Source organism: Hemitrygon akajei, unplaced genomic scaffold, assembly GCF_048418815.1.
Source record: "Hemitrygon akajei unplaced genomic scaffold, sHemAka1.3 Scf000061, whole genome shotgun sequence".
NCBI classification, from domain to species: domain Eukaryota; kingdom Metazoa; phylum Chordata; class Chondrichthyes; order Myliobatiformes; family Dasyatidae; genus Hemitrygon; species Hemitrygon akajei.
In genome coordinates this window covers 4,180,839-4,205,683 of record NW_027331947.1, presented here as the reverse complement: position 1 = coordinate 4,205,683, position 24,845 = coordinate 4,180,839, and the positions used below count along the sequence as shown (strand labels likewise).

Here is a 24,845-nt window from a genome sequence, read left to right as displayed (position 1 = left end):
ATTTTGTCTGACTGTCAGGAAGCACAGAATGGGAACAAACAGGGCTTTTTCTTGTTGGATGTTGGTGACCAGTGGTGTTCTGCAGTTGTTGGTTTTGGGAGAATTTCTTTCTCCGTTATGTCAATGATTTGACGGCTTTATGGCCAACACTGCGCACGTTACGAAGATATGGGGAAGGACAGGAAGTGTTGAGGAAGCAGGGATTTCATGAGAGGACATAGACCGATGAAAAAATGGACAAAACAGTGGCAATTGGAATGTAGTATAGGGAGGTCCATGGCCATACACTTTGGCAGAAATAATGAAGACATACTCTATTTTTGAGAGTTGTAAAGAGTCTCTGGAGACCTCATGCAGGATTCCTTGCAGGTTGAGTCGGTGTTAGGAAAGGCAAAAAAAAAAAATGTTAGTGTTCATCTTGAGAGGATTAGAATACAAGAACAAGCACTGGCCAGACCACACTTGCATATTGTGAATGGTTTTAATCCCCTGATCAGAAAAAATACATGATGGCATTGTGAAAAGTCCAGAGAGGAATCAAAACTGACAGAACCAGTGATACTAAAGCTGATTTTTATGAGAATGTTTCCTGGATGCGCCTGTACTGGCTGGGGTGTGGAAGGATGAGGGGGAATCTAATTGTAACCTGTGGAATATCGAAAGGCGTGGAGATGATGTTTTAAAGTGGGGGAATCTAGAACCAGACGGAACAGCCTCAGAATAGAGGGACATCCATTTAGAACAGAGATGAGGAGATTATTTAGCCGAGGAGTAGTGAATCTGTTGAATTCATTGGCACTGACAGCTGCGGAGACCAGGTCATTGGGTATATTTGAAACAGAGGTTGGTAACTTGTCTAGTCTGGTCTGCAAATTTCACTGGGAGAAGGCAGGAGAATGGAGTTGGGAGGGATAGTAAATCACTCATGATGTAATGGCGGAGTAGAATCGATGGGCCTAATGGCCTATTTGTGTTCCGATGCCTTATGGTCTTATGATGTGTAAAGACAACAGAACATTAAGGAATGTCATTGCGGCCGTCTTATGATGGAGATGGTTACTGCCTGGCACTCATGCTGTAAAATGATGATAACTTTCTGAATGCAGGCATGGGCTTCCTCATTTACTGAGGAATTATGAATTAAACATTGAACCACCTTCAAGCAACGTCTTTCTCTCTCTCTATCTCTGGCTATCCATCCCATAGGATGATGATGGTTCCTTTCAGTCAGTTAGTGGGGTGGTACCCCACTCCTCAGAAAGGAACCGTGTGCGTGAGTGGATTTTAGGTGAGTAGGGCGTTGCACTGGTCCAGATCCACCCTCTTGACATCCCCTCCCGGATCCAGCAGCCTGGTTGGGTCCAGGACAGCTGGGGGAAGTTCTGTTGCAGTGAATGGCCAGACCAAGCTTCGATGCGAGGGATGTCCTTTCCAGGCTTGTTTTCTAGATTACCGTTGACCCTAACAGAGGGGTCATCCGCCCTTTGACAGATCTTGTTTTTCATCCTGCAGGGTGTCTAGCCACCCTCCTCACCAGGCCAGTCTGGTGGGGGAGCTGGTTTAGTCACCGACCATCCGACCATGCGACAGGTAATACTGGGTTACATGGTACCGGTAGCACTCAGACGAGTGGTCTGACCAGATCATACACCGATGATGGAACTAATGTAATTGGGGATGCAACTGAACATGGATGGGCTTAGGTCATTGCTCTGAGAAACAAGAGGAATGATGTCCCGGTTTGAATGATTGATCTTCCAGAACAGTTACCAGTACGGAATTGGAATGGTTTTCCATAACACGAATAATGGACAACAATTATGGAATAAATCAGCGTAATTCCGTGATGGTCCACTGCACTGTAAAATAATCCCTCAGTTTCACTGCTACCAGGTCTGAGGAGTTATAGTTGTGAAAGAGATTTAACAAGAGATTTAAGAGAACGACGAGTCAGCTAACAGAGAGGAGTTGCAGCGGCTAACGGACTGGCGCAGAGCCAACAACCTGTCTCTGAATGTGAACAAAACAAAAGAGATGGTTGTTGACTTCAGAATGGCACAGAGCGTCCACTCCTCGCTGAACATCGATGGCTCCTCGGTAGAGATCGTTAAGAGCACCAGATTTCTTGGGGTTCACCTGGCGGAGAATCTCAACTGTCCCTCCAGCTCCATAGCAAAGAAAACCCCGCAGCGAATCTACTTTCTGCGAAGGCTGAGGAAAGTCCATCTCGCACCCCCCATCCTCATCACATTCTGCAGGGGTTGTATTGAGAGCATCCTGAGCAGCTGCATCACTGCCTGGTTCGGAAATTGCACCATCTCGGATCGCAAGACCCTGCAGCGGATAGTGAGGTCAGCCGAGAAGATTATCGGTGTCTCTCTTCCCGCCATTACGGAACTTTACACTACATGCTGCATCAGTAAAGCAAACAGCATTATAAAGGACCCCACACACCCCTCATACAATCTCTTCTCTCTCCTGCCGTCTGGGAAAAGGCACCGAAGCATTCGGGCTCTCACGACCAGACTATGTCACCGTTTCTTCCCCCAAGACATCAGACTCGTCAATACCCAGAGCCTGGACTGACACCAACTTACTGCCCTTTACTGTGCCTATTGTCTGTTTATTATTTATTGTAATGCCTGCACTGTTTTGTGCACTTTATGCTGTCCTGGGTAGGTCTGTAGTCTAGTGTAGTTTTTTTTCTGTGTTGTTTTTTACGTAGTTCAATGTAATCTTTGTACTGTTTTATGTGGCACCACGGTCCTGAAAAACGATGTCTCGTTTTTGCAGTGTACTGTACCAGCAGGTATAGTCCAAATGACAATAAAAAGTGACTTGACTTGACTTAATGGTTTTCCAGTGAAGCCGATGTCTTCAGGTGATGATTTTATAGATGAACATACATATTTACAAATTACTTCTCTTACCTTTGGGTAATGCCTGTCTGATTCATTACATACAGCGCCAATGAATCCCAACGAGAACAGAGTCACTCACGGGTATAACGCACTTGATTTTCTAATACCACTCATGGCTGAATAGGTCAGAACTAGGACAAGACAATCACTGTTTGTGAACTCCAAGGAGAGGGACCTGAAATGGTGTGTCCCTGTCTCTCATTAGTTAGATATTCAGCAAGTTGTCAGATTTCTTTTTCATTTTGCCCCTTCTCGTTCAAGACAACCTGTTGAACTTCTTCCTTTTTAGGACAACCTGTTGATTTCTGAGATCATGAGATATCAGCCAGTCAGCAGATTTATGTTTTGTGCTTTCTTCTTCCCTTTTAGGTCAAAATATTGACTTTTGTGGTCATGAGATAGCAGCTTTGTGCGTGATCTTTCACGCCTAACATATCATAGAGATTTTTGAGGAAGTTGCTGTAGGCCAAGTTTGTGGACATTGTCTACATGGACTTCAGCACGGTATTTGACAAGTTCCCTCATAGCAGGTCGGTCAAGAAGTTTCAGTTGCTCAGCATCTGAGATGAGGTAGTAAACTGGATTAGACACTAGCTTTTTGGAGGAATGCAGAGCGTGTCACGGGGATCGATGCCGTGCTTGTTGTTGTTTGTCATCTATATCAATGATCTGGATGAAATTATGGTTAACAGAATCAGCAAATTTGCGGATGACACTAACTTTGGGCAGGTGCAGTGGACAAAGAGGAAGACTACAAGAGCTTACAGTGAGATCTAGACAAAATGGAGAATGGGGTTAAAAGGGGCAGATGCAATATAATACAGACAAATTGCACTTTGGAAGGACCAAGCAGAGTAGATATTACGCAGCGACTGGTACGGCACTGAAAAGTGTGGTAGAACAGAGTGATCTGGGAATAAAGGTCCATAAGTCATTGAAAGTGATGGCAAATGTGCTCAAGTTGCTGATCTGAAATAAAGGTTCTTAGCATATTAACCTTCGTAAATGAAAATATTGTGTACAGTAGATGGGATATGATGTTGAATAAGAGGTTGCTGAGGCCTAATTTGGATATTATGTGCAGTTCTGCTCACCTACCTACAGGGCAGATGGAAATAAGTTTGAAAGAGTACACACACAAAAAAAAGCAAGGATGTTGTCGGGATTAGAAGAAAAGAGTGACCGGGTTAGGACTTTATTCATTGGAACGTGGGAGATTGAGGGGAGATTTCAGAGAAGTTTACACAATTACAACGAGAAGAACAAGGAGATCTAGAACTAGGTGCTGTTGTACATCAGTCAATGAAAGCAAACATGCAGGTACAACAGGCAGTGAAGAAAGCTAATGGCATGCTGGCCTTTATAACAGGAGGAATTAAGTATAGGAGTAAAGAGGTCCTTCTGCAGCTGTACAGGGTCCTGGTGAGACCACACCTGGAGTATTGTGTGCAGTTTTGGTCTCCAAATTTGAGGAAGGACATTCTTGCTATTGAGGGGTGCAGCGTAGGTTCACAAGGTTAATTCCCGGAATGGCGGGACTGTCATATGTTGAAAGATTGGAGCGACTGAGCTTGTATACACTGGAATTTAGAAGGATGAGACGGGATCTGATTGAATCATATAATATTATTAAGGGATTGGACACGCTGGAGGCAGGAAGCATGTTCCCGCTTATGGGTGAGTCCAGAACTAGAGGCCACAGTTTAAGAATAAGGGGTAGGTCATTTAGAACGGAGAAGCGGAAAAGCTTTTTCACCCAGAGAGTGGTGGATACGTGGAATGCTCTGTACCAGAAGGCAGTGGAGGCCAAGTCTCTGGATGCATTCAAGAGAGAGTTAGATAGAGCTCTTATAGATAGCGGGCTCAAGGGATATGGGGAGAGGGCAGGAACGGGGTACTGATTGTGTATAATCAGCCATGATCACAGTGAATGGCGGTGCTGGCTAGAAGGGCCGAATAACCTACTCCTGCATCTGTTGTCTATTGTCGATACATGGGGTACAGGCAGGATAAATGCAGCAACATTTTCTACTGAAGAGGTACTACAACAAGAGGTTATCAGTAAAGGGTGAAAGGTGAAAAGTTCAGGGGGTACAAAGGTGAAACATGTTGACTCAGAGGGTGCTAAGAGTGTGAAACTAGCTAGCAGCGCAGGCAGTACAAGCGGTTAAGAGAAGTCTGGATAGATCCATGAATGATAAGGGTATAGAGCACCAGGGCCCGGTGAAGGTTCATGGGAATATGTAGTTAAGTATTCCAGCATGGAAATAGATGGGCCAACAGGCCTGATTCTGTGCTGTACTTTTCTAGGATTATGACAGATCAGCCAGACATTGTTTGGGAACTCATGGAGCCAAGACCAGATGCGGTTAGTAGGTTTCCCTCTGTCAAGTACGGCAGTGAAGCCGGTTGTCTCAGTTTACAATCTGACAGTTCAATATTCATCCTGGATTAGTGAGATGTGATGAATCTGCCCGAAGGTTCAGACAAGATTTGAAATTAGTTTCAGACTCAATGCCTGTTCAAGGTCCGGATACGCAGCCACTGCTCTGATATCACACTGATAAATGCAGCAGGTGTGAGAGAAAAGAAGCTGCGGCTGAACCTGTAGTCTGGATAGGTACATGAATGATAAGGGTATAGAGCGCCATGGCCTGGTGCAGGTCAATGGGAATAGGCAGTTTCAGTAGCCCAGCATGGAATAGATGGACCAAAGGGCCTGTTTCTGTGCTGTACTTTGCTATGACTATGACAAGTCAGCCACTTATTGTTTGGGAGCTCAGGTGGCGATCAGACCAGCTGTGGTTAGCAGGTTTCCCTCCCTCAAGTCCGGCAGTGAACCCAGTTGGCCCAATTTACAATCTCACAGTTTCATAATCATCCTGAATTAACGACTTGAGAGGAATTGACCGACGGCCCTGATAAGATGAAAAAATTAGTTTTGGACTAAATGCCTGTTCAACAGTCCAGATATGTAGTCACTGCTCTTATATCGCAATGATAAATACAGCAGGTGAGAGGAAAAGGTGACGCTGAGCCTGTAGTTCCCAGTGCTCCCCACCTTAACAGCTGAAACCAGATCTACTGGAGTCAAGTCAGAGATCAAAGTCTCCATTGCCATGTAGAACGCCAAGAACGTGAAGATTAATTTTGGTCACCATACACTATACAGTTCCGTGACAATACACACACTACACTCACCTCATTCTCTTCTCTACTGAAATGTCCCTCCTTTGTCAACATCCAACCGAGTCTTTCAACCTTTTCTTCAATCGCTTGTTCCAGTCTGTCCCTGTAGAACTTTGTCAGTTGGTACAGTCGATATTCCTCCCCCTGTGCCAGGAGGTCAGAGATTGTAAACTCTGGCTCTGTGAATATAAAAAGATAGATAGATAGCCAACACTGACCTTAAAATCGAACCAACAATGTCCTAGCCATTACTTTAATAAAGGACCATATTTAATGCAAACAAGTCCATCCCCCATGCGGCCCACTCACCTATTTCAATTTTGGATTGGCAATAAATGCTGGGATTGTCGGTAATAGTCCCTTCCCAGAGATACTCTCTCCATCCTGGCGAATACATTTCCCTTAATGCACATCCTGGAAATACTCTCTTATCTGGACAACTGCATGTCCTTCAATGCACATCCTGGAAATCCTCAGAGCAGGTAGTACTTTTCCTGTAGTGGGGTAACCGCTGCCCCACTACACCACATGTACCACACCCACACATTCCCCCTCTCTCTGACCAACCCTCCAACAAGGAATCGCATTTACCTTCCTCCCTGACACATTCTGCAAACACATCACCCTCATATTTCACTCACCCGCTCCTTGTTGGGGACTTGACAATTCAGTTTCCAATGAGCTTCCGAGCTGACAGGCAGTCGCCTCACTTGTGCTGTTTCCAGAGTCCTGATCGGAGTCTCTGACGTCACTGTCTCTGGGCTGACAGACAGTCGCCTCACTTGTGCTGGTTCCAGGGTCCTGATCGGTGTCTCCGACGTCACTGTCTCTGGGCTGACAGACAGTCGCCTCACTTGTGCCGGTTCCAGGGTCCTGATCGGTGTCTCTGGGCTGAATTTTCTCCACTTCCTCTGCGGCCGTATTGCATTCTGGGATATTGCTCTTAATCTGACCCTGTTTTGGTACATTGCTTCCCTTGTCCCGGTCATCTTCCCTCGATGATCCGCCTGGTAAAATCCTCTTCAGTACTTTTCCTACTCGTTTCGATTTCCTACCTGAAATAATGATGAATTGCAGGTTAAACGAGTATGATTTAGATCTGAGCAAAACTGATTCAGACTGCAATTTAGCTGTGACTCTGGCTGACCAGATTTGGAGTGGGACTGTGCTCGGTAATGTGAACCGTACATCCTGTTTGGTGACCATCCTGATAAGACGGTGACTGGACATATTCACTCCCAGTAAAATAACAGGATAGACACAGTAATGCTAATCACTTAATTCACAGCAGTTGAATGATGACCATGGGATCTTAATGCAACGGTGTCCGGTGATACTGGGAAATGAAATAAAGATATGACGTCAAACTTACCGGCCTGTAATTTCTCGGATTACTTTTAGATACTTTTTTAAACAATGGAACAACATGAGCTATCCTTCAATCCACACCGGTAGATACCGACATTTTAAATTTATCTGCCAGGGCCCCTGCAATTTCAACACAAGTCTCGTTCAAGCTCCGAGGGAACACCCTGTCAGGTCCTGGGGACTTATCTACTCTGATATACCTCAAGATAGAAAGCACCTCCTCCTCTTCAATCTGTATAGGTTCCATGACCTCACTACTTGTTTGCCTTATTCCCGTTCACTCCATGCCAGTTTCCTTAGTAAATAGAGATGCAAAAAACATGTTTAAGATCTCCCCCATTTCTTTTGGTTCCATTCATAGCCGACCACTTTGAACTTCAAGAGGACCAATTTTATCCCTTACTATCCTTTTGCTCTTAACATACCTGTAGAAAGTCTTTGGATTAACCTTCACCTTGACTGCCAAAGCAACCTCTTGTCTTCTTTTAGCCCTCCTAATTTCTTTCTTAAGTATTTTTGTGAAGTTTTTATACTCCTCAAGCATCTTATTTCCTCCCTGTTGTCATACATGTCATACATCTCTCTCTTCTTCTTTATCATAGTTCCAATATCCCTTGAGAACCAAGGTTACACCCTTGCCAGAGAACAACCTGTCCCAATCCAAGGTTTTTAGACCCTTTCTCATTTCTTCAAATTTGGCCTTTTTCCAGTTTAGAACCTCAACCCGAGGACCAGATCTAACTTTATCCACAATCAAGTTGAAACTAATGGTGTTATGATCACTGGAACCAAAGTGTTCCCCTACACACATTTCCGACACCTGTCCTAACTCATTTCCTATTAGGAGATCTAATATTGCACCCTCCCTAGTTGGTACATCTATATATTGATTCAGAAAACTTTCCTGAACACATTTTACAAACTCTAACCCATCTAGACCTTTAAAAGCATGGGAGTCCCAATCAAAGTGTGGAAAATTAAAATCCCCTACAATGACAACTTTCTGTCTCCTGCAGTTATCTGTTATCTCTCCGCAGATTTACTCCTCCAATTCTCGCTAAATATTGGGAGGTCTATAATACAACCCCATTAATGTGGTCATACCTTTCCTGTTTCTCAGCTGCACCCATATGGCCTCGAATCTGTCCTGCCTGAGCACTGCTGTAACATTTTCCCTGACTAGCAATGCTACTTCCCCACCCTTCTTTCCTGTGCCCCTACCACGTTTGAAATATTGGAACTCTGGAACATTAAGCTGCCAGTCCTGCCCCTCCTGCAGCCAAGTTTCACTAATGGCTATAATGTCGTAATTCCACGTGTCAATCCAGGCCCTCAGCTCGTCAGCGTTCGCCACAATACTCCTTGCATTGAAATAGACACACCTCAGAAGATTATTACCACCACCAAAGAGCCTTTTTGATTTTGCATGAACTTTTAACATTATTTATTTTCACCCCCGCTCCACTATCTGCTCTGGAGCTCTGGTTCTATAGAATGGACTTGATTAAGCTGGAAAGAGTTTAGTGGAGAATGACCAGTACGTCACTGGACTAGGATGTTGGATTTTCTATTATATGGTTCGTCTGGGACCATTTGCCCTGGATAATTGGATCTTGAAGGGTGACCTTACACATATACTTAAACATAATCAGGGGCCTAGATAGGGTAGATGGTCATAGTCTTTTTTCCCGGGGTAGAGGAGTCTAAGACTCGAGAGCAGAAATTTAAAATGGACCGAAGGGGCATTCGTTTATGTGGCGGGTGATGGGTATAAATTACATGCAGCCAGAAGAGGCAGTAAACACAAATAAATTTACAAAGTTCAGAGGATGTGGGCAGGGAAAAGGATAGAAGTCTATAAGGGAAATTTGGGAAAAGCTGTGGGAAAATGGAGCAAGCACAAAAGACATTTGGATCAGCATGAACTAGCTAGGCCGAAGGACCTGTGTCCAGGCTGTTATGTCTGTTTTATTTTCCCCGGAATCAGAGTTGAGCACAATCACAGTGCCTACTGGGGACTGAGACATTTGGTCATTGGCTATACCGGGTTTTCCATCAGAGATCCTGGGAATTTTAAATCCAGGTAGCAGGCCAACTTAATAGGGAAATATTGAGAACTCACATTCACCATTTGTACACAGCGCAGACATGGATTCGGGTATTAAAATACTGAAGCAAACCACATATTTATCCAGAATGAAATGTCATCTGATCTTCAACCATTCCCAATGCTGCCAATGTTCTCGGCTTGGCTACAGAGAACAGATTTCGGAAACTCCCCTCATCTCCTTTCCACAGCAGCCAAGAAAACCAGGAGGGAGTTGATAGCTGCCGTTCCAAATCCTGAAATGCTCGTTTATCACACATCTCTGAATTCCTGGAAATGCTCCTACCATCTGGTTCTGAATTTTATAAATGAAAGTTGGAGATATCTTACACATCAGGGCCTGTCTCGAGGTGAAACAGAAACTGACCCAGGACTTTTACATAGCCCACAAGCCCGCTATTGCATTCCTGTGTTTCACTCACAGCCATCTGATCAAGGAGTACCTGCTCCTTTCACTCAGGTGAAGATTTGAAGCTCACTCAGGTGAGAGGAGTGATTCGACCATTACCGGTGTCAGGTCCCTGAGCTGGAACTGTTAGATTGATCAATTACATCAAGGCCGCTTTACCAGTGGGATCAATGATACTGCTTGTGAAAGTTTTCTGTGCCCAGTTAGCATCTGTGTAAGTTTGTTAATTTGTACTCGTGTGTGCCAACAGGACAGAAGTTCAGTTAGAATGATCCCAGTGATCATACCTTTGTCCATTCTGTATCTGACTGACGATTGTTGATTGCCGTCGTCTTGTTTATACTTTGGTCCCGGGGCAGGAAAGCTCCACCTGCTGGTGATACCCTGAATTACAAACAAGCAGACAGTGAGTCAGAGAGAGTACGATTACAGTATTTGCAAATAACAGTATCGCCATCCACTGTATCAGAGCATCCGTTGGCTTAGGGACAAAACATTCCCTGTTAACATGAACTCCCACACCATGTCTGTAATCCTGTCCATTGCATCTACTGATAGAGTTACAGAGCAACAGAGCACAGATAGAGACCTTTCAGCCCAATGAGACAATGCTGACTACAGTGCTCACCGAGATGGTCCCAATTTCCTGTGATGGGCCCATTTCCCTACTGGCCTCTTCACTCCATCTACACATCCCAACTGCTTCTGGAATTATACAATTGGGTCTGCCTCATCCACTTCCTCTGGCAATTCCCTCCACATAATCACCACCTCTACATGAAACCGTTGTTGCTCGCGTTGGTTTTTCAATCTAATTACAACTCCTCTGCCCATCTAGATCCCCAATAAGCTATGATAATCTTCACCGTGAACACCATCCCCTAATTTTGTGCCATCAGCAAACTTACTGGTCAAGCCTTGTACATTCACATCCAAATGTTTGTAGGATAGTAACTGTTCTGGAACCTGGTGTTGCGTGTCCTGAGGCTCCTGTACCTTCTACCTGATGGCAGCAGCGAGAAAAGAGCATTGCCTGGGCGGTGAGGATCTTTCATGATGGATGCTGCTTTTCTACGGCAACATTTCATGTAGATAAACTCAATATTTGGGAGACCTTTACCCGTGACATACTGGACCAAATCCAGTACATTTTGAAGGATTTTCTTCTCAAAAGCATTGGTGTTCCCCGACCAGTCCGTAATGCAGCCAATCAGCAGACTTTCCACCACACATCTACAGCGGTTTGCCAACGTTTTTGATGACATACCGAATCTCCACAGACTCCTGAGGAACGAGAGGCACTGTCGTACTGTCTTCGCAATTATATTTATATGAAAGGTCCAGGACAGGACCTCTGAGAGTGAGACCCAAGAATTTAACGTTACTGACCCCCTCCAACTCTGATTCTCCAACGAGTACTGGCTCAAGGACCGCGGGCTTCCCTCTCCTGAATTCTACAATCAGTTTTTTGGTCGTATTGATATTGAGTGAGAGGTTGTTGCTATTACACCACTCAGCCAAGTTTTCAGTCTCCCTCCTGTATTCTGATTCAACACCCCTTTTGATAGAGTTCACAACAGAGGTATCATCAGCAAACTTATATATGGTGGTGGAGCTGTACTTAGCCGCACAGTCACAGGTGTAAAGCGAGGAGAGCAGGGGGCTAAGTACACATCCCTGTGGTGCTCCTGTGCTGATGGAGATTGTGGAGATGTTTTTGCCAATCTGAACTGAGTGAGGTCTACAAGTGAGGAAATCCAGGATCCAATTGCACAAGGATGTATTGAGGTCAGGTCTTGGAGATTGCTGAATAGTTTTGCGGGGATGGTGTTTTTAAAGGTACTCTGATAATTTTTACTTTGAACTTACTCAACTTCCCTAATGAGGCAAATGACATCGAGCTGCAGCTCCAGTTCCTTAACTCATTCTCTGCGGAGTTGCTGCTTGGTGCACCTGGTGCAGATGTGGTTATCTGGGAGGCTGGAGATCTCCCAGAATTTCAGTAATTTCTCTTTTTTTATTTTAAACAATTCACAAACATCAACTGATTTCACAATGCTTGTGATGTCCTGAACAGATTTTGCTGAAATGCAATGCCCATATTCATTAGTTTTCTCTTCATTCCAATACAGTCCATACATCAATGTTCACAACATCCAGCCCCAATACCTCCCCATCTCACTGTCAATCTGTTACATCTCCTCCTGAGGTGACTTGTCTCTTTCACTGAGGGGCAGTGATCAGAGAATGAAAAAAAAACATGCAGCACTCCTTCTTGGGCTGTTGCTGAACAGTGGCTCACCAAAGATAACCGAAAAAGCGAATAACAAAGCTCTACATCATGTACTGTGAGTTTAATTATGAGCGAGAGTAACGCGGCAACATTCTGTAACAATGAAATTAAAGTTGTAATGGCTCCTTTTACCCTGCGTCATGCTGCATTTAGTTCAACCTGTGATGGTGATGCTCCCCCAGCTCACTGCCTCAGGGGCGAGTGTCCTCTCCCAATCCCGACTCCGCAGACAATCCCAACACAGAATGGAAAGGAAACTGCCGCCCATCCAGGAACAGTGAGCATGCGCAGTGATTGTTGCACCATCAGTGCAGGGCGTGGTGGGGCTGAAATGAAACCTGCAGATGTTGCAGATCTGCGGTAAAATTAGAGGGGAACACATGATCCTGTGACTGGTGGAGTGTCTCCCGTGACAATAAACCGGATCCTCATTTTAATTATGTGGAAATAACAGATAGACTGGAAATTCTGGAGGGAGGTTTAATTGAAGTGTACACATTTTTGAGTAGCTCAGAAAAATAGAAAAGACTAAATTCTGACACAAATGGGTAATATACCCAGAAACACTGGCTGCATTTCGGCAGGTTGGAAGAATGGAATGGAGTCAGGAGAAACATATTCCCCACCTGCAACGAAAGGACATGTCAGATGTAGATCTCACTGCCTTGTCCAAACGGGCGAAAGATGGGTGTGTTCCCAGCATCACCGCCTCATCCCCACCCCTCCCGAGGAGCAGAATAACAGGGGCTGAGCGTTAGCTCATCCCATGCGGTTTGGTATGAAGGTCCCACAACCCGGACTGACCCCGGCAGGTTCCGTCCGGGAAGCGGGGCGAAGGCCGCCAGTTCGATTGATATAACGGGTCTCACTGCCCAGCATCAGACCTCCTCACTCGGGATTGGTCTCAATACTCACTGATGGGAAAGCTATGTCTTCACTCCTCAGTCAGTGATCCATCCCCCGGCTCCCCGCCCAGGGGACTTTTCCCGACCCTGAAACCTATTCAGCAAAGAATACAAAGGAAAACACCGCCCTTCCGGGAATGCGAGCATGCGCAATGTGATCAATGCGTCATCAGAGGGGAGGACTGTGCAGGGTGATCTGCTTTGGGATGGAGTGGCTGCAGTCAGTGCAGAGTCTCGTTGTTCAGGATTTTCATAAACAGCAGTTTTATTGATGTTAACTGGAATTGCCAGCAGGGAAAACACAGATTGCATCAGGTAACAGAACACCTCCCGTACACAGTCTTGTCTCCTGGGAAACTAAACACTTTCACAATGTCGACTGTAGGTATCCCTTCCTCTAAAAGCGACTGAATCATTCAGATCGCTGATCACTGAGAGCGATTATGTTTGTTGGTCATTAAAGTTCGCCCTGGGTGGTTTGGATGAAGTTGATGTGGAGTTCGGGGTGTCACAGTGAAAGAACCGGACAGCCAAACGCTCTGACCTACTGACCTCCGGCCATGGATGGTGCCGCTCAAATTATTCCTCAGATAAATTGCTAATGCAAGCAGGGAGCAACCATACTCCAAGCATCTGTCCCCACAACAGCCACTGGGACAGCCTGCAGGCCTAAGGTGAGTCTGTTTACTCCTTTTTTTAAAACCCAGACATTAAAAAATGGCAGCCATCGGTTCCCATTGTGTCCCATAGTATGATCGTGACTTGCTCTCAAAATCACTTCCCTCCCCACACCGCACTTGCAGGGCAACACTTTACCAGTGTCTGCAACAGATATACTGAAGCCTTCTTCGTCCTCGCCACTTCAAAGAAGAGAAACCCCCTATTCTCCCACTTCAATGTGTCACCCTTACGGCTCCGCCAACTCCTTGGCGAGGAAAAGTGACATTCAAAAACAAGCTTGTTGGATCTTTCCCAGCAGTCAGGTAGGAAACACGTGGTGGGGTCTACGGAGGCAAATCCTGAATGACAAATGACGAAGCTCATATCCCCATTGGTTGGTATACTAAATAGGCATTTGAAATCTCCAATGAGAGACAAGTAAATCTCACGTCACTTCACGAGACATACCGGACACGTGCAGCACGCTTAAATCGTCTCAACGTCAGCCCGGGAGTGTTAGTGTGACGAAGCTCCATGAGAGGGCACGCACTGGCGGTAAGCGGGAGTGCGCGGTAGCGTAACAGGGAACGGGGAGCGCATCCTTCGGTCCCGTACCGCGCTGGCCAGATCACCGAATGAGTCATGGTCGATCTACAACCCGCTGGCGTCCAACATTAACGCACAAATCTCAATGTATATTGTTAATTAATGCAGTGTTTCTTTTCAGTTCCACAATATAATTAATATGCTGAAGTTATATTGTCTTACACTAATTGAACTGTCAGAACTTTTCTAATTAACACAACAAATGCATAAGGAGACCACTCGGCTCTCCAAAACTGCTGCTGATCTGATTTAAACTTCCGTTACGCATTCCGCCATGTTCATCTCGATAACACTTCAACCCCACTCTTTATAAAGAAACTGGGCTTTGAATGGAATCACAGGCTTTAATTTCACTGTTCAGTGAGTAGAAAGAGTTCCTAACTCCCGCGATTAACACCAGCAAAAAATAGGAAGGTGAGAGGGGGAGTGTGTGTGGGGGGAGCTGAAACTGTTGCTGCTTTTCACAGCACACAGCCAGTCCACAGCCAAACCTCTCACAGTCTCTCTGAACATTGGATATATCTTAATATCAACAGCTTCATCATCTGACCCAACACGCTGCTTCCCATCCCGAAATGATTGAGTTTAAACCGATTCCGGCAGCTCCAGCAGTCCTGGCTGCAAGAGCACTTGTTCATCTCAAGTACAGATATAACCCATGGTACAGGGTCAAATGGGAACATTGCAAAACCTATTTATGCTTATTCACAGATTCATAGGTTCTGACTATTTGTTAGAAGAAAAGTTTTTGATGACGACGGGGTATGTAAATGTAAATTATTGTTTGACATTTGCTAGTTTGGACTGAATGAAATGTGGTGCCGGGACATTTGGCTTCAAGAGGGTTTGCTCTTAGCAGAGGCTTGCACGACGATACACTCGAGGGCAAGTATATCATTGCAGCTTGCAATAGACAGAGGAGTCAATGACATGTTGCTGTAGTTCACGGTAATTCCACATTTCTGCAATCACTGGAGCAGGAAAAAACTGCGGCCTCTTATAAATGGAGGAAATTCTAAATGCATTTTGAGATTATTGTGACCTAACACAGACAAGCAAGGAAACATCAGAACTGATAAGAGTTTCAAATGAGCAAACAATATGAGCGAGTGTGCGTGGCTTCACGGAGCTGATGCTGACAGCACATTAGCAGATCTGGAATGATTGCAACTGGCATAACTGGTATTTCTAGGCTCATTCAGTCTCACTCCAGCTATTCCCTGCCTTCCTTGGTTCAGAAATGTAATGTCTAAAGGACCAGTGTTTGAGTAAATGAGACTCACCAAACTTTCTCCTGACTGAATCAATGGAAACTCCGAGTCAGAAGGGTTCTCTCGAATTGGTGCTCTCCGTCGTCGGGCTGGTTCATTGTTGCTGTTCCCTCGTCTACATTTGGGATTTGCTTCCAGTCGTGGACTTCTCTTCCAATAAATCTCTCACCGCAGGTCTAACTTTAACCAGAGAGATAATGAAGTATGTTACTAAAACAAACGAGAACAAAGCATTAACCTGAAATTTAAATCTTGAACGCTGTGTCATAATCCGAGTGAAGAAATCTGTAACTGCCCCTCACTCTTTACCAAGCCTGACACAAAAGAACAGACACAAAATGCTGGAGGAACTCATCAGGCCAGGCAGCATCTGTATGTCGACGCTACTCTCTTCCATAGATGCTGCCCGGCCTGCTCAGTTAGTCCAGCATTTTGTGTGTGTGTCTTGGACTTCCAGCACCTGAAGATTTCCTGTTGTTTGTAATGGGATACAAGGAAGTCATCGTTCAGTCATGGTATAAGACACAAGTCATAATATACAGGAGTAGAATTAAGTGATTCGGTCATTCCAGTCTGCTCCATAATCAATCATGGAGAATTATTTTCCATCACCGTATCCTTGCTTCCCTGTTATAACACTCGACCTATTTAGCAACCCAGAACATGAATATACCCAGCGGTCGCCTCCATCACTGTTTGTGTGACAAATTCCACAGATCTAACAACCTCTGGCTGAAGTAATGTCTCTCATCTCAATTTTAAAGTGATGCTTCTTTATTCTGAGGCTGCACTCTCAGATCCCAGACTCTCCGTCTAATCCAGACACCCTCTCCATTTCCACTGCATCCGGGCTTGTTGTTATTCGGTTGGTGTAAATAATCACTCCCGCCCTAACTCCCCCCCCACCAACTCTAGATTTTATGGGCGGGGTTGATTTACTTTTCAGCATCTTGAGTTTCTGTGTGACTCCCACTGGCAGATAGACAGGTGACAGTGAGGGGGAAAGTCCAAATGTGAATTGAATTCTGAAACCCCGGTCGATTTCTACTGGTGCAAACACAAAACAGCGTATTTAATCACAGCCTCTCCCTGTGAGGGATGGAATGGGAACTCATTCTCTGCTTTGCTTCCAAAGGAACTTCAGAACCAAACATGTGAGCACAGAACAGAAATACTCGCTCAACGTCACATAAACCCGGACAACTTGATCCCCTGATTCATTTTATCTGGTTCAAGACATGTGTGGTAACCCAGGATCCAACCTCAGAGGGTCACAGCCCACACTGAGAGCCTGGCACATCTTTTCCACATCTCACACTGGGTGTTCCCACATCTCACATTGAAAGATTCACGCTACCAATATCCAGACACCGGAGATATCTGCTTCTGTAAAAGCACCAACGTAGACCAAAGCACAAACAATGCAAATTCCATATTCCTGGAGCCCCCATCCCAAGATTATATCTCAAGCACCAACTCTCCCAGGGCTCTTTGCTGCCGGTAATATGCGGCAGTATCTCAGCTAATCACAGTTCAAAAACTTACACTTCCACACCAAAGCATGACAGAACTGGAGCCTGGTGATCCTCTTTCTAGACGGGGATTAGCTGTAAAAAATGGGTCTTGGATCACAAAGAGGGTGCTGATACATTCTAGCTTGTTCCCACAGTTACATTGAACACAGTTGTTCATTATTTTATTGTTGAGTGCAGTGCAGCCCAGGTCAATTAGCAGCCACTTTCCTCGTCGTGTAACAGGAACAAAATGTTTTAAATATAAATTTGAAAATATAACACTGGAAACTCAGTGCAGGAGATTTCATTTTGTTCTTTTGATGCAGAAACGATTGACTGACTGCAAGATGTTTGACCCCCAGAACAGAATCGCATAAATACAATCCCTACAATCTTCTTCATTCCCTCCCGGACAGTAAATGCTCAAAGCATCCTCGTATCTGAGGTCACTCTCTCTCTCCGCTGAGAGTCAGCAACCAGAGAGCGATAAACATGTTCAACACTCTCTGCAGCTCTGGTGAGCTGTTGCCCTGGTGACGGAGGAACTGGCTCGCAAAGACAACCGAGCGGGGAAATAACAAACTCAGTGTGACACGTTCTCGGTTTCATTGTGACAAAAATGAACAGAACATTCAGCCATTTTGTAATGGTGATACTAAAATTCCAGTGGTTGTTTTTACCCTTTTGCGGTGCATTCAGTAAATCTCATGGTAGTTCCTGCTTTACAACACTCTTAGCAGTGCAATTGAATATCAAAATGATCTCTTTTTATGTTTTATTGATTTCACTAAAGCATGTGACAAAGTGCAACATGGAAAATTATTTCAAGTTCTCACTTAACTAAACATTGACAGAAGGGACCAATAACCGCTTCAAAATTTATATTCGAATCAAACAGTGGTGGTAAAAATGATGATTATATAAGCAGTTGGACTAAAATTCAAAGGGGAGTTAGAGAGAGATGCGTTGCCTCACCGAAATTATTTCATATCTATACTGAAATGATACTCAGAGAAACAGAAGACCTAGATGGGATAAAAATTGGAGGTGTTTACATCAACAATATAAGATACGCAGATGATACCACCCTAATAGCAAGTGCTGCAATAGACCTACAAATCCTCCTAGATAAAGGGTACAAACAAGTACAGATATTGGTCTAACCATCAACGGTAAAGAAAATGTATATATGGTAATATAAAAAGAGCAGCATACTCCCAACTGCCAATTGTCCATCGGTAACCAAGAGGTTGAACAAAAGACCAGCTTTAAATACCTTGGTAGCTTTATATCACAAGATGCGAGAAGTAAAGTAGAAATAAAAAGAAGAATTGCCATTGCCAAAACCAACTTCCAAAAAATGAAACCCATTTTTACCAACAGACACATTTCTATGACAACAAGGCTTAGGCTACTGAAATGTTACATCTGGTCAATCTTGCTGTATGCTTCCGAAACGTGGACTGTAACACTAGAACTCCAAAGAAACTTAGAAGCAACAGAAATGTGTTTTTTTTTAGAAGAATGCTGAAAATATCACATAGAGATAGGTAACTAATGAGACAGTACTCCAGCGTGCCCATAAAAAAAGATCTTTAATGACAACATTAAATGAGAGGAAACTTAAATTCCTGGATCATGTCATCAGAAAGGGAGAAATAGAATGCCTTACATTGCAAGGCCGTATGCCTGGGAAACGCGGAAGTGGAAGACAAAGAAGAAAATATATGGACACTGTGAAAGAACTAACAGATATAAGTGTGCGAGATATCATTCACGCTGTGAGGAATCATTGGATGTAGAGACCCATGATCGCCCAGGTGTGTAACGCGCAAGTCGCATGCAGAAGAAGAATCAATGTCAGTCTCATATGTCCAGACACTCCTGTGATTAACGTCACTTTATAGACATACAGTAAATCTTTTTAAACTATCATACTTTATGTATTGTGTTTTGTTTATTATTGTGGTCTCGATGATTTTTTTTTTTTCTGTTTTGCTCTGGATCCAGAGTAAAAATTACTTTGTTCTCTTTCACACTTGTGTGCTGGAATGACATCAAACAATTTTGAATCTTGAATCCTGGGGAAAATGCCACGACCAACCTCATTATTTATATTCCATCTTGATTTCACGAACTCCTACAATGTCACCCTCATTCTCATCTGGACTAAAGATCCAGCTCAGCCAAATGCTTCCTATGACTCGGCCCTGTAGTCCAGGCAACATCTTCAGCAATCTCTTCTGCACTGTCTCCAGCTTGATAATATATTTACTACAGTAGGGTGAACACAACGGTACATAATACTCTGTGTAGCCATGTACATTCACATACAGATCAATGGCATGAATAATAAATTACAGAGATCTCAACACTGACACTCACATCCCACTTGTCACAGGCCTCCATTCGTTAGAACCATCTACATTCATCCCCATCTCCTTCTTGTTCTCTAGCCCGGTGTGAATCCTCCTCGCCAGCTCCCTGTGAATCCCACGTGACCGAACCTTCCCGATCAGCTGCCATGCAGGATCTTGTTACAGACTTTACCAAAGTTCAGATGAACAACATCACTGCCCAACTTCACCTGACGCCCTGGTTCATTCTTAAATAATCTCCAAAATACTTGACAGATATGATATCCTATTGGACAGTGTAGACGGTGATTTCCCCACAACCAATGCCCAACCGCCCGGGATTTCAGCTTCACTGCAGACTGAGAAAATTCCGATTCCAGCTGCAGAATTACCAACCTGGACTGTAGTCCGTATACTGCCAATTCCATATCATCAGAGTCACCGGCCCAATATTATCACCCATACAAAGACACCTTGGTGCCGGCAATTTGCTGTGGTGTTCCTGCCATTTCCGATTGAAAACTAAAGTGGAATTGGAAGCTAATGACCCTCTGTCGGGGCCGGTGCTCAGGCTGGTTCCCCGGTCTGTATAGAGGATGCGGATACACTTCAGCCTGTCCCCAGCAGCTAAACCGAGCGCATTTGATCCCTATGTCATCGCTGTGTGGGATTTTGCCCTGCAGAGCGGGCTGCCATGTTTCCTGCAGTGTAGCAGGAACAAAATGTAAAATTATAAAGTAGAAAACGCTGGGAACTCAGTACATCAGACTACATCTCTGAAAGGACAAATGGTGGAAGACCCAGTTCCAGAACTGAGACTGTCCGAGATGCTGCCGATCTGCCGAGTGTCTCCAGTATTTTCCCTTCCTTACTTTAAATTTCCTGCAACTGTAGTATTTTCTCCCTCTTCATTTTAATGCACAGATAGTAACTGATTGCCACCCTGAACTGTAAATGCCACCCCACCCCAACCACTCTGTTAGTTCTGAGTTCATTCTGACCCTGGTGTAATACATCCCACACAGTCAATGCTCACAGTATCCTTTCCTCCCACTATCATTCTGTTACATTTGTTCCCGAGGCCACTGTCTCTACGCTGAGAGGCGGTGACCACAGAGCGATAAAAAGTGCAACACTTGCTGCAGCTCTGACGGGCCGTTACCCTGGAAACAGAGGAAGTGGCTCACCGAAAATAACTGAAAAAGGAAATAACAAACTCAACTTCACATGCTATGGGTTCCATTATGGCAAAGATTAACACTGCAGCCATTTTGTAACGGTGAAACTAAAATGGAAATGGCTGTTTATTTCCCTGCCATGTGCTGTGTCCAACTAAACCTCTGGTATTCCTAGCGAACAATAACTAACTAATTAACTAACTAATTAAATAAATAAACAAACAAACAAACAAACAAATAAATAAACAAATAAATAAATAGAAAGGTGCAGTACAAAACTTCACAATGAAGACAAAGTTCAGAAGAGAGATTGCTGAAATATATCATTGCGGCATTGGGATACAGGCTGGACAAACATGAACAAGACTTAAATCTCGCATTAATAGGGCCAGATATCGGGAAACTCTGTCAGCATTTCGGCAAGTCGTAGCAATGGAAAGAAGATGGAAATAAACTTCCCAATCCCTCGAGAGGACGTGAGAGATCTGGATCTCACTGTCCTGTCTGAACGGGGAAAGATGAAACTACTCATACACGTGGAGCAGTGTCCCGAGGGTGCGATTACTCTGTTTAACCCTCGAGTCTGCAAGAACACAACAGGCGGAACGGCCGCTTCTAGTGTGCTGGAAATATGTAAAACAATGATCGAACCCAGGCGTCGATCCTGGTGAAGTTTGGATCCGATACCGGGCCGGGTGATGGAGGTAAAGTTCACCAGGTACATCTTAATGGATGGGTTCAGTCTCGACATCACCACCTCATCCCGCTCCTGGGACCAGAACACCAGGGGCTGAGCGGCGGCTCATCTCAGGCGATTCGGTGTGAAGGTCCCATAACCCGGACCGACCACGACAGGTTGTGTCCAGGAAGCGGGACGAGGCCGCCAGTTCGGGGAAGTTGACGGGACTCTGCACAACATCAGGATCCCCTCTCCCGGGAACGGCTTCAGTACTCACCGATGGGTATTGTCGGTCGCTTTCACCCCGAGTGACCGGCCTCAATATTGACCGATAAGAACTTGATCAATTTGTCCTGCAGACAGCGATCGGTCCACTGGCTCCCGGTGACAATCCACTTCAACAGAGAACGGAAAGAAATCTACCGCCCATCCGGGTACTATGGGAGCGGGGGCGGGGCCTCGGAAGCGAGAACCTCTGATACTGCAGATCTGAGTTTGAAATGGGAGCGAGAACATGGATCACGTGACGGGTGGAGGGCCTCCGACTTGAACCGGTAACTGCTTCTTGCCCCTCACACACTGCTTGACCTAACTGCTGCATTTTGCATATTATTTCATATTTACACCGGCTACATTTTTAATTTTTTCCCTCTGCATCTTTCACGTCCCCATTGCTCCACCTCCTGTTTCTCAGAGTTAGGGAATCAATTCCCGTCCCGGTCCGATACTAAATCCGCACCCGATTTGTGCAGGTTTCATTGAAATCACTCATACGTTTAGAAACACTAATTTCTATTCACATTCCTCCGGAGCCTCACTGGACAGGAACACTGAAACATCAAGTGAGAAACAGCAGGGAGAGGCCATTCAGCCCCTCAAACCATCAACAGGATGACGGCTGCTCTCTCATCTCAGTCACATGTTCCTGCCCGATCCTCATTTCCTCGATCACATCGGTCTCCACACATCTGCCGACCACTGTTTTATGTGAAGACGATCACTGAGTCTTCATCGTACTCCAGGAATCAGTCTGGTGAATCTCTGAAACAAACACTCTCTAACTTCTTATAATCCTCCGTGGAATTAAATATCTTCTGCAGCCCCGTGTTACCCCAACCCCTCACCTCACACCCCTGTCACTATTTCCACCTTCCCAACTCCCCCCTCACCTGGATCCACCTCTCACTCCCCTGCTCTTGCCCCATCCCCACCCCTCACCTCTTTTCTCTGACTATTTCCCGTCCACTCTCAGTCCACAGGGAGGGTCTCGGCCCGAAATGTTGAAGGTCCATTTCCCTCCACAGATGCTGCCCGACCCACTGAGTTCCTCCGGCAGTTTGTCCTTTGGTCTGTATAACCCGTGTTAGTATGGGGAGCGGGATTTTACACCATATTCCAGGTACAATCTCAACAAAGCCCAAATAATTGTTACGGTTATTACCACACTTAAACAGGAGAAAGCTTGCAAACGCTGGAAATCCAAAACAACACATACAAAATGCTGGAGGATCTCAGCACAACAGGCTCTATCTATGGAAAAGAGTAAATAGGCGACATTTTGGACCACCAGCCTTTTTCATTCCTGAGGAGGAGGGGGAAGTGATCTGAATACAAAGGTCAGGATGGAGAAAGAGGCGAGCTGGGAGGTGATAGGTGAAGTCAAGTGTAGGACAGGCCAAGGACTGGAGATGAAAGAATCGGAGCGTTGTCAATAGGAGAAAGGGAAAGAGGGAACCCAGTGGGAAGTAATAGGCTGGTGAGCAGAAATAAAAATTCAGATTGGGGAATAGAGAAGTGTGGGGGGGGGATTTGTTTACTGGAAGAAGAATTCAATATTCATACAATCAGGTTGGAGTTACCCAGATGGAATATAAGGTGTTGTACCTCCACCCTGAGGGTGGTCTCATCTTGGCACAAGAGGAGGCCATTGATCGAGACGTCGGAATGGGAATCATAATTAAAATGTTTGGCCACTGCGAAGTCCCCTTGTGGTAGATGATACAGAGATGCTCGACAAAACGGTCTCCCAATTTATGGCGGGTCTCACCAATGTAAATGAGGCCGCATCGGGAACACGGGATACAATAGATGACCAGGGCAGATACGCAGGTGAATTTTCCTGTATTTACCCTAGCTATACCCCGCATCATTACCTCTGTCAAATCTCCTCTCAATCTTCTACGTTCCAAGGAATAAAGTCCTAACGAATTCAGTATTTCCATACAACTCAGGTCGTCTGGTCCCGGCAACATCCTGTGAATCTTCTCTGTACTCTTTTATAGAAGTGGTGTGAATGAAATCTGCATATTTACAGTATGGCTCTGAATTGTCTGTTGGACTGTGATGAGGATCGAATCCGTGACTCTGTAATCCGGAGGAGTGGAATGGGGAAGATACAGAGGGAAAATTTAAAATTGTAGGCACTAAAAATATGAAAGAACGGGAAAATACGGCAGGTGGGTCGGCAGCCTGTGAGCGCCGAGGAGCAGAGTCACCGGTTCAGGTGGGGGACACTCCACCCATCACGTGATCCAGTTCCGAACTCCCAATTTACTGCAGGTCTGCAGCATCTGCGGGACACTACTCCACGTGCATGTCCGCTCAGACAACACCGTGATATCCAGATCTCTCACGTTCTCTCGCTGTGGCTGGGATTTTTTTTAACTCAATTCCCCTGTTACGACGTGCCAAAGTGCAGTAAATGTTTCCCGATATATGCCCGCATTTAATGGTGAATTAAGCCCTTTCCATTTATCTGGGCTTCTCAAAAACTTTCGCACTTCAGTTCAGCCTCCCTAATCATTTATTTTTATTGTTTAGTTTTATTTTGCACTACTCATTTAATGTAGCTACATTATATATATAGTTACTGTAATTCGTCGTGTGTTATTATTGTTTATTATTGTAGGTGGGATCTGTACAGATTGGATGGGTTGCACCTGAACTCAAGGGAGAGCAAGATCCTTGCAAGTTGGTTTGCTAGCATGTTTCAGGAGGGTTTAAACTAATTAACAAATTTGCAAAGGGGATGGGACCCGGAGTGATAGAGCAGTGGAAGAAGTGCATGGAGTAAAGCCAGGTCTAACATATAGAGAGGCTTTGAGGACAGAGAAGCAGAATAAAGGGTGTAAAGGTAATAAGGCAGAAGGGCTAAAGTGTGTGTACTTCAATGCAAGAAGCATCAGGAACAAAGGTGATGAACTGAAAACTTGGATACGTAAATGGGATTATGATGTCGTGGCAATTACAGAGACTCGGCTGGCACCAGGGTAGGAATGAATTCTCAATATTCCTGGATTTCAGTGTTTTAAAAGGGATGGGGGGGTGAAAGGGGAGGAGGGGTGGCAGTACAGTCAGGGATACTATTACAGCTACAGAAAGGGTGGGT

The 24,845-nt window shown here is 44.9% G+C and overlaps 1 protein-coding gene across 1 annotated transcript in view; it reads right to left on the bottom strand.

Moving 5' to 3' along the window:
* The window catches only part of LOC140721769 (NACHT, LRR and PYD domains-containing protein 3-like), a 36,447-nt gene extending 14,637 nt beyond the window's left edge, over window positions 1-21,810 (bottom strand). Inside the window, exons 1-5 of the mRNA XM_073036565.1 lie at window positions 21,735-21,810; window positions 15,742-15,909; window positions 10,282-10,378; window positions 6,752-7,165; window positions 6,123-6,289 (exon numbers count right to left, since the gene is read on the bottom strand). Coding sequence (XP_072892666.1) covers window positions 6,123-6,289; window positions 6,752-7,165; window positions 10,282-10,291 — 591 coding nt within the window. The 5' untranslated portion in view covers window positions 10,292-10,378; window positions 15,742-15,909; window positions 21,735-21,810. The remainder of the gene's footprint in view (window positions 1-6,122; window positions 6,290-6,751; window positions 7,166-10,281; window positions 10,379-15,741; window positions 15,910-21,734) is intronic.
* Window positions 21,811-24,845: the final 3,035 nt, after the last annotated feature.